Source organism: Labeo rohita, chromosome 5 (assembly GCF_022985175.1).
Source record: "Labeo rohita strain BAU-BD-2019 chromosome 5, IGBB_LRoh.1.0, whole genome shotgun sequence".
NCBI classification, from domain to species: Eukaryota; Metazoa; Chordata; class Actinopteri; order Cypriniformes; family Cyprinidae; genus Labeo; species Labeo rohita.
Genome location: NC_066873.1, coordinates 34127836 through 34144175, shown reverse-complemented (window position 1 = coordinate 34144175; position 16340 = coordinate 34127836). Strand labels below are relative to the sequence as shown.

General features: G+C 34.6%; 1 protein-coding gene across 3 annotated transcripts in view; it reads right to left on the bottom strand.

The window, feature by feature from the left end:
• tenm1 (teneurin transmembrane protein 1) overlaps positions 1–16340 on the bottom strand; it is a 190192-nt gene that overhangs the window by 97376 nt on the left and 76476 nt on the right. For all 3 annotated transcript variants that reach the window (XM_051110878.1, XM_051110881.1, XM_051110879.1), the window contains exons 4-5: positions 14079–14316; positions 7133–7371 (exon numbers count right to left, since the gene is read on the bottom strand). In XM_051110878.1, coding sequence (XP_050966835.1) covers positions 7133–7371; positions 14079–14316 — 477 coding nt within the window. The remainder of the gene's footprint in view (positions 1–7132; positions 7372–14078; positions 14317–16340) is intronic.

The following is a 16340-nucleotide window of genomic DNA, read 5'->3' as shown; positions in this document are numbered from 1 at the left end:
GCTCAACAGAGCCTGTGGAGAATCAGTGGAGGAGAATTCACTTTATTTCTCTCTATTTTTTATTTGGCGAAGTAGGTTTAAAGGAATCATATCAAGAGAGATCGAATTTGATCTTTTGAAATAAGAGTTCAATGTACTAAGACAAAACAATAAAGAAACTTCTAGAACTCAAAACCTTCGCAGTTCAAAAATACCATATACTGTGAATCATCTGTAAAAACAGCTCACCCTGAAATCCTTGGATGTGATGGCAGAAACGCTGAAGGATTAGTTCACTTCCAGAATGAAAATGTCCTGATTATTTACTCACCCCTATGTCATCAAAGATGTTCATGCATTTCTTTATTCAGTCGAAAAGGTATTAAGGTTTTTGAGGAAAACATTCCAGGATTTTTTTTTCAAATAGTAGACTTCAATGGCTGCCAGTAGGTTGAAGGTCCAAATTGCAGTTTCAATCTAGATTCAAAGGGCTCTATACAATCCCAGCCAAGGAATAAGGGTCTTATCTAGTGAAACGATTGTTTTTTTTCCTAAAATAAAAAAAAAAACAAAACAAAAAAATTATATACTTTTTAACCTGAACAATGCTTGTCTTGCACTAGCTTGAACTCACGCATTAAAGGAGAAGTCCACTTCCAGAACAACAATTTTCAAATAATTTGCGTAGCCCCTTGTCATCCAAGATGTTCATGTCTTTCTGTCTTCAGTCGTAAAGAAATTATGTTTTTTGAGGAAAGCATTTCAGGATTTTTCTTCATATAATGGACTTCAATTGTGCCCCCGATGAACTTCCAAAATGTAGTTTAAATGCAGCTTCAAAGGGCTCTAAACGATGCCAGCCGAGGAAGAAGGGTCTTATCTAGCAAAACAATTGGTCATTTTTTTCGAAAAATAATAATGTGTATACTTTTTAAGCACAAAAGCTTGTGTAGCACAGGGTCTGGGATGCGCGTCCATGGGTCGTTCTTGAATGATTCGTTCATTTTGAATGTGACTCAGGAATAACGAGTCATCTCTGGGAGTGATTTGTTCAGTCGCGCATGCGCAACATCCTATTAGGTTCTGTACTGGAATTAGTTCACCTGTTTCAAGTCTTCGGGTTTTTCGAGTAGTTCGTTCATCTTATGGAGCTATCACTTAATGCTGATTTTGTTAAAATGAACGAAATGACTCGAAAAAAGATTCGTTTTCATTTTGCAGAGTCGCTAAAATGATTGGAACTTCCCATCACTACTATGAATCACATCTTAGAATCACCACAAGTTCATCGTCTGTGTACTCCGGCTCAGAAAGGTACAGTATGTCGAAAAACTCCATGTTATTTTCTCCTACAACTTCAGAATCGTCCGACATCGTTGAACTTTTTTGTTTGTAAACAGTGTTTGACCTACTTGCACTTTCTTAGTCTTTGCCCATTCACTTTGTAAACACTGGGTCTGTGGGTCCATCTACGTTCCACATGACCTTTCGATGTTATTCAATAGTACGTGAACGCGCATCGCAGAGCCTGTGCTACACAAGCTTTTGTGCTTAAAAAGTATACAAATTTTTATTTTCCGAAAAAAAATGACCGATCGTTTCGCTAGATAAGACCCTTCTTCTTCGGCTGGGATCATTTAGAGCCCTTTGAAGCTGCATTTAAACTACAATTTGGAAGTTCAAAATCGGGGCACCAATTAAATCCATTATATGGAGAAAAATCCTGAAATGTTTTCCTCAAAAAACAATTTCTTCACGACTGAAGATAGAAAGACACAAACATCTTGGATGACAAGGGGGTGAGTAAATTATTTGTGAATTGTTGTTCTGGAAGTGGACTTCTCCTTTAAGTAATCACGCTGGAAAGGTCACACGTGACTTAGAAGTACCGACCTAGTGTTTACAACTGAACGCTCAAAAAAAGTCAATTGCCCTTTACAAAAAAAGGTGAAACAACAATTTTGGACGATTTTGAAGTTGGAAGAGAAAATGAGATGGCGTTTTTTACCCTACCCGACCTTTTTGAACCGGAGTACACAGATGAAGAACTAACGTTGTGTGACCTTTCTAACGTGATTACGCAATGTCTGAAGAGCTAATGCAAGATGAGCATTTGTGGTTAAAATGTATATAAATGTATATTGTTATTTTTTAACAAAACAACGGATCATTTCTCTAGACAAGACCTTTACTTCTCGGCTGGGGCCGTGTAGAGCTCTTTGAAGCTGCATTGAAACTACAATTTGGACCTTCAACCCACTCAACCACATTGAAATCCACTATATGGAGAAAAATCCTGGAATGTTTTCCTCAAAAACATTTCAATTGAAAAAAAAAAACATAAAACATCTTGGATGACATCTTGGATTATCAGGAAATTTTTATTCTGAAAGTGAACTGATCCTTTAACATATAACCACCCAACTTTAGTCAGCAATTCCTATTTGTGTATAAATCATCATTATAACAACAAGATCTGCTCATATCATTCTGCCGTGTCGCAGTTTAATGTAGGCTCTGCTAAAAGCCTGCTTAAAATGGTTCCTTATAATTAAAACTTAATTATGACTCACACACACACTAATTTGACTAACATTGTCAACTTCAATATTATCTTTGATTTCTGAGACCTCTTCAGACAGATTTTGAAGCCACTTTAGCACAATAATTCAGGATAATTAAAACCTGGCTGATGTGGCTGTACGTTTTACCTTTTGTGCCCGACAGTCTTAGTTTGGATAGATGAAGGTTCTTCTCACTGAAACCATCTTACTTAGTCTCCTGGATACTATCAGCTATCTGGGTCACTGCACTCACACAAAAACATCTCCCATTTATCCCTCCAAAGCGAGTAACGCACACCCATAGACACCTACCTTTGACACACACCTAAGAAACTCACACACGTAATAACATTTTTTGTGTGCCAGCCACACTGTTATTATGGGGCAACTCATCATGACGTTCAGAAAATAAGTATAATGTCTAAAAGTCTAAACGCCACACACGCGGAGAGAGAGAGATTCACTCAATGCCTTTGATACATTTTCATCAACAATTATTGATTGCCTCTCTCTCTCTGTCCCTGCAGGTCCTTGACTCAATTAGGGCATAACAAAAACACACACACACATTCACACCCTACTTAATGTCTTCATAAGAGCGTGCAGGTCTGGTAGCTAACGTGAGCTTGTTAAAGTAAAAATTGTGGTGGGGCCAGACGATACAGCCTCATTAAATTCGTTCAATTAAATATACACACAGACCAATTAAAAGCCTTCTCTTAGGATAAACACTCTATTAAAACATCTGACCTTAATCTAAACGGTGAACTCGATACTGTCCCTTATTCTTTCCTGAATGATAATTATATACCTGAACAGAATCACACAGACAGAATTCAGCCAAAAGCTATTATGATTTAACTCCATTAAACTTCCTCTAAAGTCCATAATCTATAAAATTAGACACATCACACCCCCGTGTGCGTGTGTGTTTTTTTTATATATATATTTTGACTAATTTGATGATGCTTTGAGTTGTATAAGACTCACCTCCAATTAACAATCTATACTGTATTTAAAGGAATATTGTGGGTTAAATACAAACACTACCACAAAAAATAGATTTTTAGTTTTTGTTTGTTTTTTTTTGTTTTTTTGCTCCAATACCATTTACATCAATGCTGTAGTGGGTGCCTACTTATTACCCGAAGATTTAGTGGAGAATTATATTGCCTTGATGCTAACCTTAACCCAACCCTAACATCAACCTAAACGACAATAGGATGTCTCAGATAGGATATTTACGATATGTCTATTGGTCAATTAAATTAGACTTCAGCACCGGCACACAACACAGTCACATTTTCAGTTACCATGTTTTATGGATCCTTTTCTTCTCATTGGTGATGCTTTTACTCGACAGGACAAAAGTTTTTGTTCAGTATGTGTAGATAATGCAGATTCATTCATTCTTTATGTTCCTCTTTATCTTTATTCCCTTTATCCCTTTGCTCTCCTTCATTTGCCCAGAAAATGAACTGGGAACACATTTAGATTGGTAGATAAGAATGAAAGCCAAGAGACAAAGCAGACGGATTGCATCTGTTTAGACAGGGTGCCACTAACGATGGGGTGAAAGACGACCATACGATCATTAACGGCACATCTCCAGAGCGCACACACAAGTGCGCAAGCACACACGCACTCAAGTCTACCAGACCATTTCTCCAGCATAATTAATGGAATAGTTCACCCAAATATTAAAATGTGTCATTGTGAAGTTGTCACGACAGAAAAAAATATTTAAAAAGCTGTGAATAACATATGACTTGTGTTATTATTCACAAAAAATAAATCACATTTTAAAAAATGTACATTATCTGGAGAATGTAGACAATATAAATATTTCTAAAATATTTTAACGCAGTTAACGCCCTGGCCCCACCCCTAGACCTGTAACTCATCTTATATTTCATATAGTCGACTGTTGGCAAAAAAATGCCCCTGTATGTGTTTTGTCTCATATATTTACATATATCACACAGGCAGCAAGAACAATATGACATGAGTGCTGATTTTGTCCCTGTCATGAGCTTAAATGTGATTTGATACAAAAGCACAGATTTTAAAATATTGTTTTATATTTTAAACACAATATCTGTTTTTGCGCAGTTTTGCAGAGAACATATTACCTTTGAAGCCATAGCAGAATTGTTGCGTGTCTCCGAACAACACAGCGGTGTTTAGTTTCTGAAGTAGTCTGCATTTTGAACAAATGGTGTGAATCAATGATTCAAAGACCTATTCATAAAGAGAGCCATTTACTTAATTCCTGAATGAATCAGCCGTCTGAACAAATCAAATGAATCAATGAATGACTCATAAAGACATTTACCGCCACCTGCTGGCAGATTTAGTTTCTTATTTAGAGCAACATTTCATTAAAAAAAGTAATAATAATAAAAATAAAAATTAATGGGATAGTTTATCCAAAAAATGTACATTCTGTTATCACGTACTCACCCTCATGTAGTTTCAAACCATTCTTTTGTGGAACTTTGAAGGAATTTTGAAAACTGTTGGTAACAACGCCATTTTGGTTACCAATGACTTTCATTATATGAACCAAAACTATTGAGATGTTTCTTAAATGATCATCTATTATGTTTCATAGTTTACTTTAGACCGTTGCAGCCTAAATGTTAATGTGTAATACATTTTGTGTTGACTCAAATATTTTTAAAGCTACAATTTGTAATGTCTACTTGATACTTTCTCAACACAAATATCGCTTTAAATAATCTTTTGTGGGTATTTTCAATGCAGTCAAATTAATTTTGTGATTAATTAGATTTATTAAATATTTTTATTCAACTGACAGCCCTAAATAATAATATACACCATTCAATTTTCGATATCGTGATATTATATATATATACATATTATATATATATTGTCTCGATATTATTGTGGTCACATGACGATATGAAAGATAAGTCTCCCGGGCAAAAAGTGTAGTTTTTTTTAATATATCTAAACTTCTTATTAAAAAATAAAAGGTCTTTAAATGTATGTTTTAGGCCATTATGCTTTTTCACGCCTCAGAATGTCTCCATTCACAGTGAATGAATGCAGTGAGCTCATTTATTGCATGTATCGTGAGTTTAGCGCACATTTGGGAATGCAACGGCCACCTGTTATGCTTTGTTTTCGCAGCAGATGATTATAGCATTACACTTGATTTGTAGTGATACATGTTTATGTAAGCCTGTTTTCACTGAAGCCGGAGGTTTCCTTCAAAATAAAAGCTCTACTGCCATTTCCAGTATGAACTGCTGACAGCTAGCAGTTTAAACGGGTAACGCTACTGCAGTCCAAATTCAAAATACATCTTTCAAGTGTAGAAATTAGGAAAGAAGTATTGTAATTTCCCTAATGTAGTGTAAAACTAATGAAATATTCATTTTCATTTATTTTGCAGTGCAATTGTTTTACAATATATGGCTATCCTACTGTCATTGTTGTTCTTCTTCTTATATTTTCTCATTTGTTTGGCTTCCTAAAACATCACTGTGAATGTAATTTAGAATGAGACAATATATCATATAAGCTATAAGGTACAAGTCAATTCTCTGACTTTTTTCTGACTTAAGTGCATTAGATAGAATAATTTTACTTTAAAATGTTCATTTGTCTTTGTAAAACCCTATCGCAATAAATACTGTATCATAGACTTCATATTGTGATATTATTGTATTGTGAGATTTTGATATTGTTACATCCCTCATTATAATGCTACAAAATATTTGTATTTTACATAAATGCATTTTTTTTTTTTCAAATTACTATTTATCAAGGAATCCTGAAAAAAAGCATCATGGTTTTCACAAAAATATTAGGCAGTACAACTGTTTTCAGCATTGATAATAACAATAATAATTCCACTTGCGCTCTGTTATTGTATATAAAAAAACGAGTTGTTCGGTGGAAAGCCATAATTCCAAATGGAATGTGTTATACACAGAAAACAGATATACACATTGTAGAACAGAAATGAACATCACAAATGTCAGATTCTCAAGAAATCATTATAACGTGTTTGGGAATTGCAGAGGTCCTCGTTTCATTAGCGGGAAACACACTCCCAGACACATGATTAGTGTTTAAGAGGCTGCCGTGTGAACTTCTGACCAGAAACTTTATTAACTGCAGCCTTTCAAGCGTTAATGGATGAAACCTTTTACCCTAATGTTTTTCTGTAAAACACACATCATTTTTTTAGTGAGATTTTTCAGAGAAATGCCTGTGAGAGGGGTGAAAACCAGAGAAAATTAAGTCAGTACACTAAGGTGCATAAGCACCTCTCTCTCTCTCTCTCTCTCCCACACACACACACACACACAGACATACGGTGACTTGGCTAAACAAAACTTTAACACCATTAACCTCTGAACGGCCTTGTGGGATATTTACACTTTCATCTCTCGTTCTCCCTCATCCCTCGTTCATAAATATTCATCTCTCTAATAGAGTTTTTCACAGTGTGAGTTCTGCTAATTCCATACGACCCCAACGAGCATGACAGCAGCCATGGACACAGATAGGGGGAGAGAGAGAGAGACATAGAGGCAGAGAGATAAGACACTCACCGATGATGTACGTAAGCAGAAGAGCGAGAGTCAGCGTAATTGCGCTGGCACTCAAAGCAGTACATTTCCAGTTACAGCAGCGGTAGGGTTTGCTGAATGAGAAGAGCGGTCTGGAGAGGGTGGTTCTGGGTAGAGGCCTCGGAGGCGGCGAATACACCGTGCTGGACGTCAGAGGGTAATTCTGATTGGCTGCGTTGAAAATGGCAGACGAACCTGAACTATGCTTGAACAGGAAGTGCCTGTAAAGAAAAAGAAATCGCTATTTGACGTCAATTATGAAAAAAAAACAAATCCAAAAACAAATCACACCTGGAAGACGGAGTCAAAGAGAGACAGAGAGAGTAAGACGGTGTGAATAAAAAAAGAGAGGTGCAGTCAGAGTGTGTGATCACTCTCACTTGCTTTGGTTACTAATTGGAGTCATTTGCTCTCACGTGCATTTAATTACAGATATTTAGCACCAGAGATTAATGAGCCATTATTAATAGATAACATCCTTTAGATTAATTATGATATTAATTACACAGAGGAGTCCATTCTTAGAGTAATTAAAAAGGTGCCTACTTAAAAACAATTTACTCAGAGATGCACAATCCTGGTGTTGTCCTGCATGTTACAATAATAATAATAAAAAAAATATATATATATATTAGGATTTATGGTTAAAATGTATATAAATGTATATAGGCAATATTTTTATATTTTAGGTGTACACTGTAATTTCTTTCTATCATTTTAGCTTTTTTGAAATTCACTGAAACAATCGTTTAGTGTGTGTAAAAATAGAATTAAAGGAGAAGTTCACTTCCAGAACAAAAATGTACAGGTAATGTTCTCACCCCACTGTCATCCAAGATGTTCATGTCTTTCTTTTTTTCAGTCGTAAAGAAATTATGTTTTTTGAGGAAAACATTTCAGTAATTATCTCAGTATAGTGGACTTCTATGGTGCCCATGAGTTTGAACTTTAAAAATGCAGTTTCGGTGCAGCTTCAAAGGGCTCTAAATGATCCCAGCCAAGGAATAAGTATCTTTTCTAGCAAAACGACTGGTTATTTTCTGAAAAAAAAAAAAAAAAAAAAAAAAAAATTATATACGTTAATGCTCATCTTGTATAGCTCTACGTGCACTCCGATTTAATACAGTTAGGGTGCGTGGAAAAACTCCCATCTCATTGTCTCCTACAACTTCAAAATCATCCTACATTGCTGCAGAAGTACCAACCCAGTGTTCACAAAGTGAACATCCATAGAAGACCAAACGCCCTTTACAAAAAAAAAGTAAAACAGCGATGTAGGACGATTTTGAAGTTGGAGGAGAAAATGAGACAGGAGTCTCAATGGTCTGGCAGAGCTAGACCAGAGCATTTGAGGTTTAAAAGTATATCAAATTTACATTTTTTTAGAAAATGACCAATCGTTTAGCTAGATAAGACCCTTATTCCTTGACTGGGATTGTTTAGAGCCCTCTGAAGCTGCATTGAAACTGCATTTTGGAAGCTCAAACTCACAGACACCATAGGAATCTGCTATATGGAGAACATTCCTGAAATGTTTTCCTCAAAAACATGATTTCTTTACGACTGAAAAAAGAAAGACATGAACATCTTGGATGACAATGGGGTGATTTTTGTTCTGGAAGTGAACTACTCATTTAAGTACATTTAGAAATTTTAAAAATGCAGTCTCTTTAAAACTCATAAAAACTGCATGCACAACAATTTTAGAAGAATTAGAAAATAAAACAGCTTAAAGAAGTATTAGATGAAGTATATCATGTCACAATACAGGACACTGCTGTCACTGCTTGGCGTGTCATGTCAGCTTCGTGACTTCTTAAAGCCCTTGTAGTTATTCTTTCATTTTAAAATCAAAAGTTCCCTTTTTTATCCTGACATGCGGCTAGATCGGTTAGTCAGTGAGGCACATGGGCGCAGAAACATGGCAGTTTAGTCGTGTCATCGCGGTGACAGACAGATTGACAGATAGCCATGGGGAAATTGGTTACAGCTTTTAGGTTAAAAGCCCAAAGGCAACAGAAGACAGATCTTCAAATTCCCAAGATACACATGGATCTTCAACAGCAATTGATCTCTTTGCAACATCAGCTAGAGCTGGACCAGGGGTAAACGTGTGCAACTCTTTCAAAGACACAAAGGGTCAATCAATAAAAAGGACCAAAATCATTGAAAGGTAGATCAGTCTAAACACATTTACAAGTTCATATGCTGATGAGACAGAAAAAGGTGTGATGACATTGATACAGATTGAAGATGATGGTGAAAAACTGAACACACACACACACACGTCTCTGTTTATATTACAGTGGAGACTACCCATCTGTTGTTCTTTAAATTAAGCTAATTACTACACCCAAAACAAAACCGTACCCCAAACACAGCTTTTGGCATTTTCTGATTTTTATTGAAACGCTGTTTAGTCCATTTATGGTGTTGTTTTCATTGTTGTGTCTTCCCAAAGGTCCCCACAAAATAGGTCGTTTCAGGTTTTACTATATTTCCGGGGACATTTGGGCCCTACAAAGTTAGCAAAACCTGACCACGCTTACATGAGGAGACTCACAAAACCACTGCACATAAAAATGCAATTATGGCTGAAACTGATGAACAATTTTAATCAAATTTATTACATTATGTGCAGATGGGATAATTAATTAGATACATAATAAAAATTAGATATATCAATTAAATGGATATATTATAATGCAAAAGTGCCATTAGATGCCAATATATTTTATTATCAAGAAATTTTGTTTAGCAAAATCCAGTTTCTCATTATCCAACTGGTGTAATTTTTAAACACATTATTTTATATAAATAACTGTATGAAATGAATTCATTAAATTTGCAGTCCTAATAAAAATCTTTTCTGCCAAAGTGGCTAAATGACCACAGCAGTCAGCTACACGATACACATGTCGAAATGTTGAGAAAAATGCAAAGCGCAGATACTGTTTCAGGGTCAAATACAAGTCAAGTACTGAAGGCGAGTTGAGTCAATGAGAACACACCCAGAAACACACAAGCAAGTTTTGGTTATTTGTTTACAGTGTCTTACAGGGATGCCGTATAAAGCCCTGAAAGGAGCGTTTAAATGAGCATGCAATGGTAAAATGAGGCTTGAGACCGAGAGAAAAATTACAGTTTACCTCAGCCATTAAAAAGAGAAAGTTAATTTCACACTTAGACACGCAGAACTAATCCTGTCTTTATTTACTGTAGAATAAATAAATAACAATTAACACTTAGAAAACAAAGAGAAAGAGTGAGACGAAGGTAAAAAGACAAAAAGAGAGAAAGAAAAGAGCAGGTGTGAACATAGGGGGGATCACAGTTTTACAAATCAGATTTCTACAGTCTCAAAATAAATATTCTGTTCCGCTGCTTCTCTCTCTGAAATTTCAGAGCCTCGATATTTACATGGCCAGTATGGGGCTCGTTTTTTAAACCAAACACTTCTGAAAAACTGTGAAACAAGGAATCAAGAAAACAATCTCAGATTGAAATAACTCTGTGATGACTAAGTGGCTAATGCAAGATGAGAAATAAAAAAGCACTTTTTCAACCAACCAGTGATTACCATGCAACTCCAACTTTACCTAATAAACATAAAAATGTGATTTTTGTTTTATATTATATATTAAATTATTCAATATTTTAATACATAATATGTTAAACATATTTATATGGTAAATATAAATACATTTTAATATATATTTTTATGTGAGAAAAAAAGGTGAAAAAAGGTGTGCACATTCAGAACCAAATTGGGTAAAGGTTTAGGACTTGCATACAGTACCAGTCAAAAGTTTCTGAACAGTAAAAGTACAGCAAAACCCGTAACATTTTGAAATATTTTTACTATTTAAAATAACTGTTTTCTGTTTAAATATATTTTTTAAAATGCAATTTATTCCTGTGATCACAGCTAAATTTTCAGCATCATTACTCCAGTCTTCAGTGTCGCATGATCCTTTAGAAATCATTCTAATATACGGATTTGATTCAAGAAACATTTTTTTTAATATATTTTATATTTTATAATATTACAAAAGATTTCTATTTCAGATAAATGCAGTTCTTCTGAACTTTCTATTAATCAAAGAAACCTGAAAAAATTCTACTCAGCTGTTTCCAACAATAATAATGATAAATGCAAATCAGAATATTAGAATGATTTCTGAAGTATCATGTGACTGGAGTAATGATACTAAAAATTCAGCTTTGAAATCACAGGAGTACACTGCATTTTAAAATATATTCAGTTATTTTAAGTAGAAAAGACTTCTTTAAGAAACATTACAAATCAAAACTTTTGACTGGTCATGTATATAAAAATACTTTTTTAATTTATTTTTTATGTTCTTTGGGAGTTGCATTTAAAAAACAATTGGGCACATTTGCATGGGAATGATGATTCTGATTGTTAAAAAAAAAAATAATAATACATACAATACATATACAGTGTATGGCGACTGAATCAGCAAGTGTTCGGAATAATATGCTGATGGGAGTGATTCTCCTCTGTGCATTAATGTTGGTCTATTGATCCAGATTTAATTGAGAAAGTTCATTTGGGAGAGAGCAACATGTCAGCAGGTATAGCCATCACCATGACGATGACACGTTCTCGATACAACGCCAATGTCATCGGGCGCTCGGCTCGAGCTGCTGTTTAAACCGGCCAGAATCTCTCAGGCAGCCCTTTAACCTGAGGACTTTCCTGCGGCAGTTGGCAGGATTTTTCGAACCACTCTACAAAATTGGTAAATCTGCTTTTCTTTAACCTCCAAATCTCAAAGAAAACATCTGAATGGGCGACATTCGCTCCGTGCCCTGTTTCAAGCCAAAGTCTGTGGCCATGTACACTCTGTAAGCAAGTGAGGTTACATTTCTATACTCCTACTGCTGGCTTCTTTCAGACGCTTCATTCTCCTTTCAACAGCATTAAGTGAGGTTTGAAAAACAGGACCGGAGCTGCTGGAGAAATACATAAGGGCTAAATTACCCAGCATTCCTCTAATAGCCACAAGCATAAACATTCCATTGCTGCCTGCTGCTTGTGGAGAGTTTAGAAAAGGTGCTGCAGTGCTTAGCGCAGTTCAGAATACTTGAAATCTGTTATTAGGTATTGTTTGGATCGGACACAGCTGGATTTGTATAACGGTGGCTTTATTTAATCACAACATGACAAAGAACCCTACACGCTTGACCAACGTGGCAAATCTTCATAAAACAATAAACATCTCTCCAGGTACATAACAGCTTTCAGCATCAGAGCGGATATGTGACTCAGCTACGGTTGTTTGTTCAACTTCTCAGTCAAAATAAGTTTGACCGCTACCGCCAAACTCACCTTGCTGGAAATCTAGAAAAGCCGACATAGACGCGCTCATATGTATGCACGCGCACGCGGCTTTCATTTTCATCAATATCTTTGGGGTTTGTGCGCGTGTAAGACAATCACCCCAGGAAGACAGCTTCATTTCCTCCCTCAAAGCAGACACGTCTATCCTTCATCATTTATTTACTCTCCTATTTCTCTCTTTTAGAAGAGTAGGTCAACCCTCAATCTTCATCTTCATCATCATCACCACCATCATATCTCTCCATCTGTCGTTCACAGACAAACACATATACTCATGCATATTCTCTTTCTCTTGAAGATTTAGGCATTCCTTTGTCTGTTTTATTATCCAGGCTTAACTTTAAAAAATTAATTGGCTTTTTCTTTTGAAAGTTGCCTAACTTGAGATTGAAAAAATAACGTCTGTGCATGGGACAATTTTTGCTTACAAAGTGTACACTGCTGTTCAAAACTTTGGGATCAGTAAGATTTTTAATGTCTTTTTTAAAGAAGTTTCTTATGCTCATCGAGGCTACGCTTATTTGATCAAAAATACAGAAAAAAGGTAATGCTGTGAAAAATTTAATATTATGTACTGTTTTCTATTTTAATATGCATTAAAATATAATTTATTACTGTGATGCAAAGCAGAATTTTCATCAGTCATTACTCCAGTCTTCAGTGTCACATGACCCTTCAGAAATCATTCTCATATGCTGATTTATAATCAATTTTGGAGACAGCTGCTCTGCTTAATATTTAGCTGAACCTGTTATACGTTTTTCAGGATTCTTTAATGAATAGAAAGTTAAAAGAACAGCATTTATCTAAAACAGAATACACTACTGTTCAAAAGCCTGGGGTCAGTAAAATTTATTTTTTTATTTTTTTATTTTTTAAATGAATACTTTTATTCAGCAAGGATGTGTTAAATTGATAGAAAGTGATAGTAAAGACCAACATTGTTACAAAAGATTTATATATTGAATAAATTATGTTCTTTTCACCTTTTTATTTATCCAAGAATCCTGAAAAAAGTATAAAATGTTCCAAAAAAAATATTTAGCAGCACAACTGTTCCCAACACTGATAATGATAATAATAATAATAATAATTCAGCATATTAGAATGATTTCTAAAGGATCATGTGACACTAAAGACTGGAGTAATAGCTGATGAAAATTCTGTTTTGCATCACAGGAATAAATTCTATTTTAAAGTATATTAAAATAGAAAACCATTATTTTAAATTGTAATAATATTTCACAATATTGCAGTTTTTTTCTGTATTTTTAACCAAATAAATGCAGCCCTGATGAGCCGAAAAGACTTCTTTAAAAACATGTAAGATCTTACTGATCCCAAAATTTTGAATAGCAGTGTATGTCTATAAGAATGGAGAAAAATGGCTTTACAAAACACTAAATGTTTTAATGAAAATGTTAAAATGCAGAAAGGTGAAGTTTAGATGTAGTTTTATGGGTTAGAAAACATAATTACCTCAGTATAAAACAATAAAAGTCAAATGGAAAGGCCCCACTATTATAGAAAAACAAGTGTGTGTGTGTGTTTGCATTTCACCTGGTCTCTAGTGGTATGTTGCTGTTCAGTGCCCAGGTATTGTGTGTCTGCCCGTTGTCATCCTGTCCAGCTTTGTTCCCGGAATCCAGCGGCTGGCATCGGGCAGGAAGCGTGCTCCTCTGCACCACCTCTGGAAGGGGAGCCGGTGCCGGACGGGCGCAGGTGCACGCGTGGGGTGGGGGAGGAGGAGGGGGCAGTGGTCGAAAGGTGAACTGAGCCACGGGGCTGGAAGGCAAATCTTAAAAGGGAAAGATAAGAGAAAGAGAGGAAGAGCAAGAGAAGAAAAGATGTAATTATAATATTTAATGATAGTCTTCAAAGTGCCCATTTCCTGAGAGAGAAATGGATCCTTTTAAAAATCTTTCCCCTCCGTTTTTTGTACAGACTCTATTTTCTTGTCAAACTCAAAAAACCTTTTGTAACACTTCACTTTGCAGCATGTATGTATAATGAATTATAAAGCTAGTCTTTATGCATTTTAATGTCCTACAGCTTGCATTCATTTGTATGGCTTCATTTATAATATATAAAAGTATAATGCATTAAAATACATAATCAGCATCCAATTTCCCAGGTTATTTAATGTGCTATCATGTGCATTATACTGCATTATACTCTTTGAAGATGCAGCCATGAATAGGTACTGAAAGCGCCAATGAATATGGTACAAATTGGTGTTTTTTTCTTTTACCTTTTCTTATATATGTTAGAAAAACTATTATCTAACAAAAAGACAGATTAACGATTACCAAAGCTTGAAAAGAGGTTAGTTTTATACATATAAAATTGTAAATAAGCTACCACGACCTACAACCTGTGATTTTTAAGTCTGTCCAACAATAAAAATCATACACCAACTTCAGAGTTTGACATAATCTGTTAAATTGATATTCAATTTATTGTTTAATCATTCCATAAAATTGTCACAGCAAGAAAGTTACATAATTTGGACCCAACAGGAAAACAAATAAAGACTCTCATTTAATTTTCTCAATTTCAAGAGAAATATTAGCGCGTTGAGCACATTTGTTGAGCTCAATCATTGAAGCCTCTAACTAAATATGATTAAAATTACTCAAGCAAATACTTAAATATAACCTCATCAACGACTTAAAAACAACATCAACTAGCATTGTCAGAAACACAACTTTATTTAGCCTTAACCTGCAACTTTGTTACTTGAAAACCTATTTCCCATTTTGGCATGTTTTAATATTATTACAACCTTATATGTGACCCTGGACCACAAAACCAGTCTTAAGTCACTGGGGTTTATTTGTAGCAATAGCCAAAAATACATTGTATGGCTCAAAATTATAGATTTTTCTTTCAAAAATCATTAGGAAATTAAGTAACGATCATGTTCCATGAAGATATTTTGTAAAATTCCTACTGTAAATGTATGAAAACTTAATTTTTGATTAGTCATATACATTGTTAAGAATATTATTTGAAGAACTTTAAAGGCAATTTTCTCAATATTTTGGTTTTTTTGCACCCTCAGATTCCAGATTTTTAAATAGTTGTATCTCGGCCAAAGATTGTCCTATCCTAACAAACCATAGATCAATGGATAAGCTTATTTATTCAGCTTTCATATGATGTATAAAGCGCAATTTTGAAAAAATGACTGGTTTAGTCATCCAGGGTCACATATAGCATTAAAAAACAAGTACTAAATAACATAAATCATGGTTTTCAAACATTTTAAGCTTTGGAAGCAGGACTGCAAAAATCAATATTGCAAAACAATAAAATCACAAGTTGTGTTTGTTAACATTAGTTAATGCACCGTGAACTAACATGAACAATGATCGACTATTTTATTAACTAACATTAACACATATTAATAGTGAAATAAATGTATTGTTCATTGTTCATTCATGTTATTTGATACATTAACTAAGGTTAACAAATTAAATCTTATTGTAAAGTGTTACCGCCTTTTCTATCTCATAAATAAAAATGTCTCATTCAGAAAAAAAAATGTTATTCCGAGAAACCTTGCTAGCTTTTTTTTTTTTACTCTTTTTGTAAAACAACATTCTGTTAAGGTAAAAATCCTGATACTTTCTAGCAACGCAAGATTTGTTACTGAAAGTAGAATTTATTATTGGTAATTGCTGAAAGTAGCAAGTGCAACAGTATACAGTGTATACCACAAGAACTACATTATAGCTATAATTTAGACAAATATATTAAGATGTAGAATTCAGACATGTAAAAGATACAATTATGTAGCTTACCTTTCTAACAAGTATA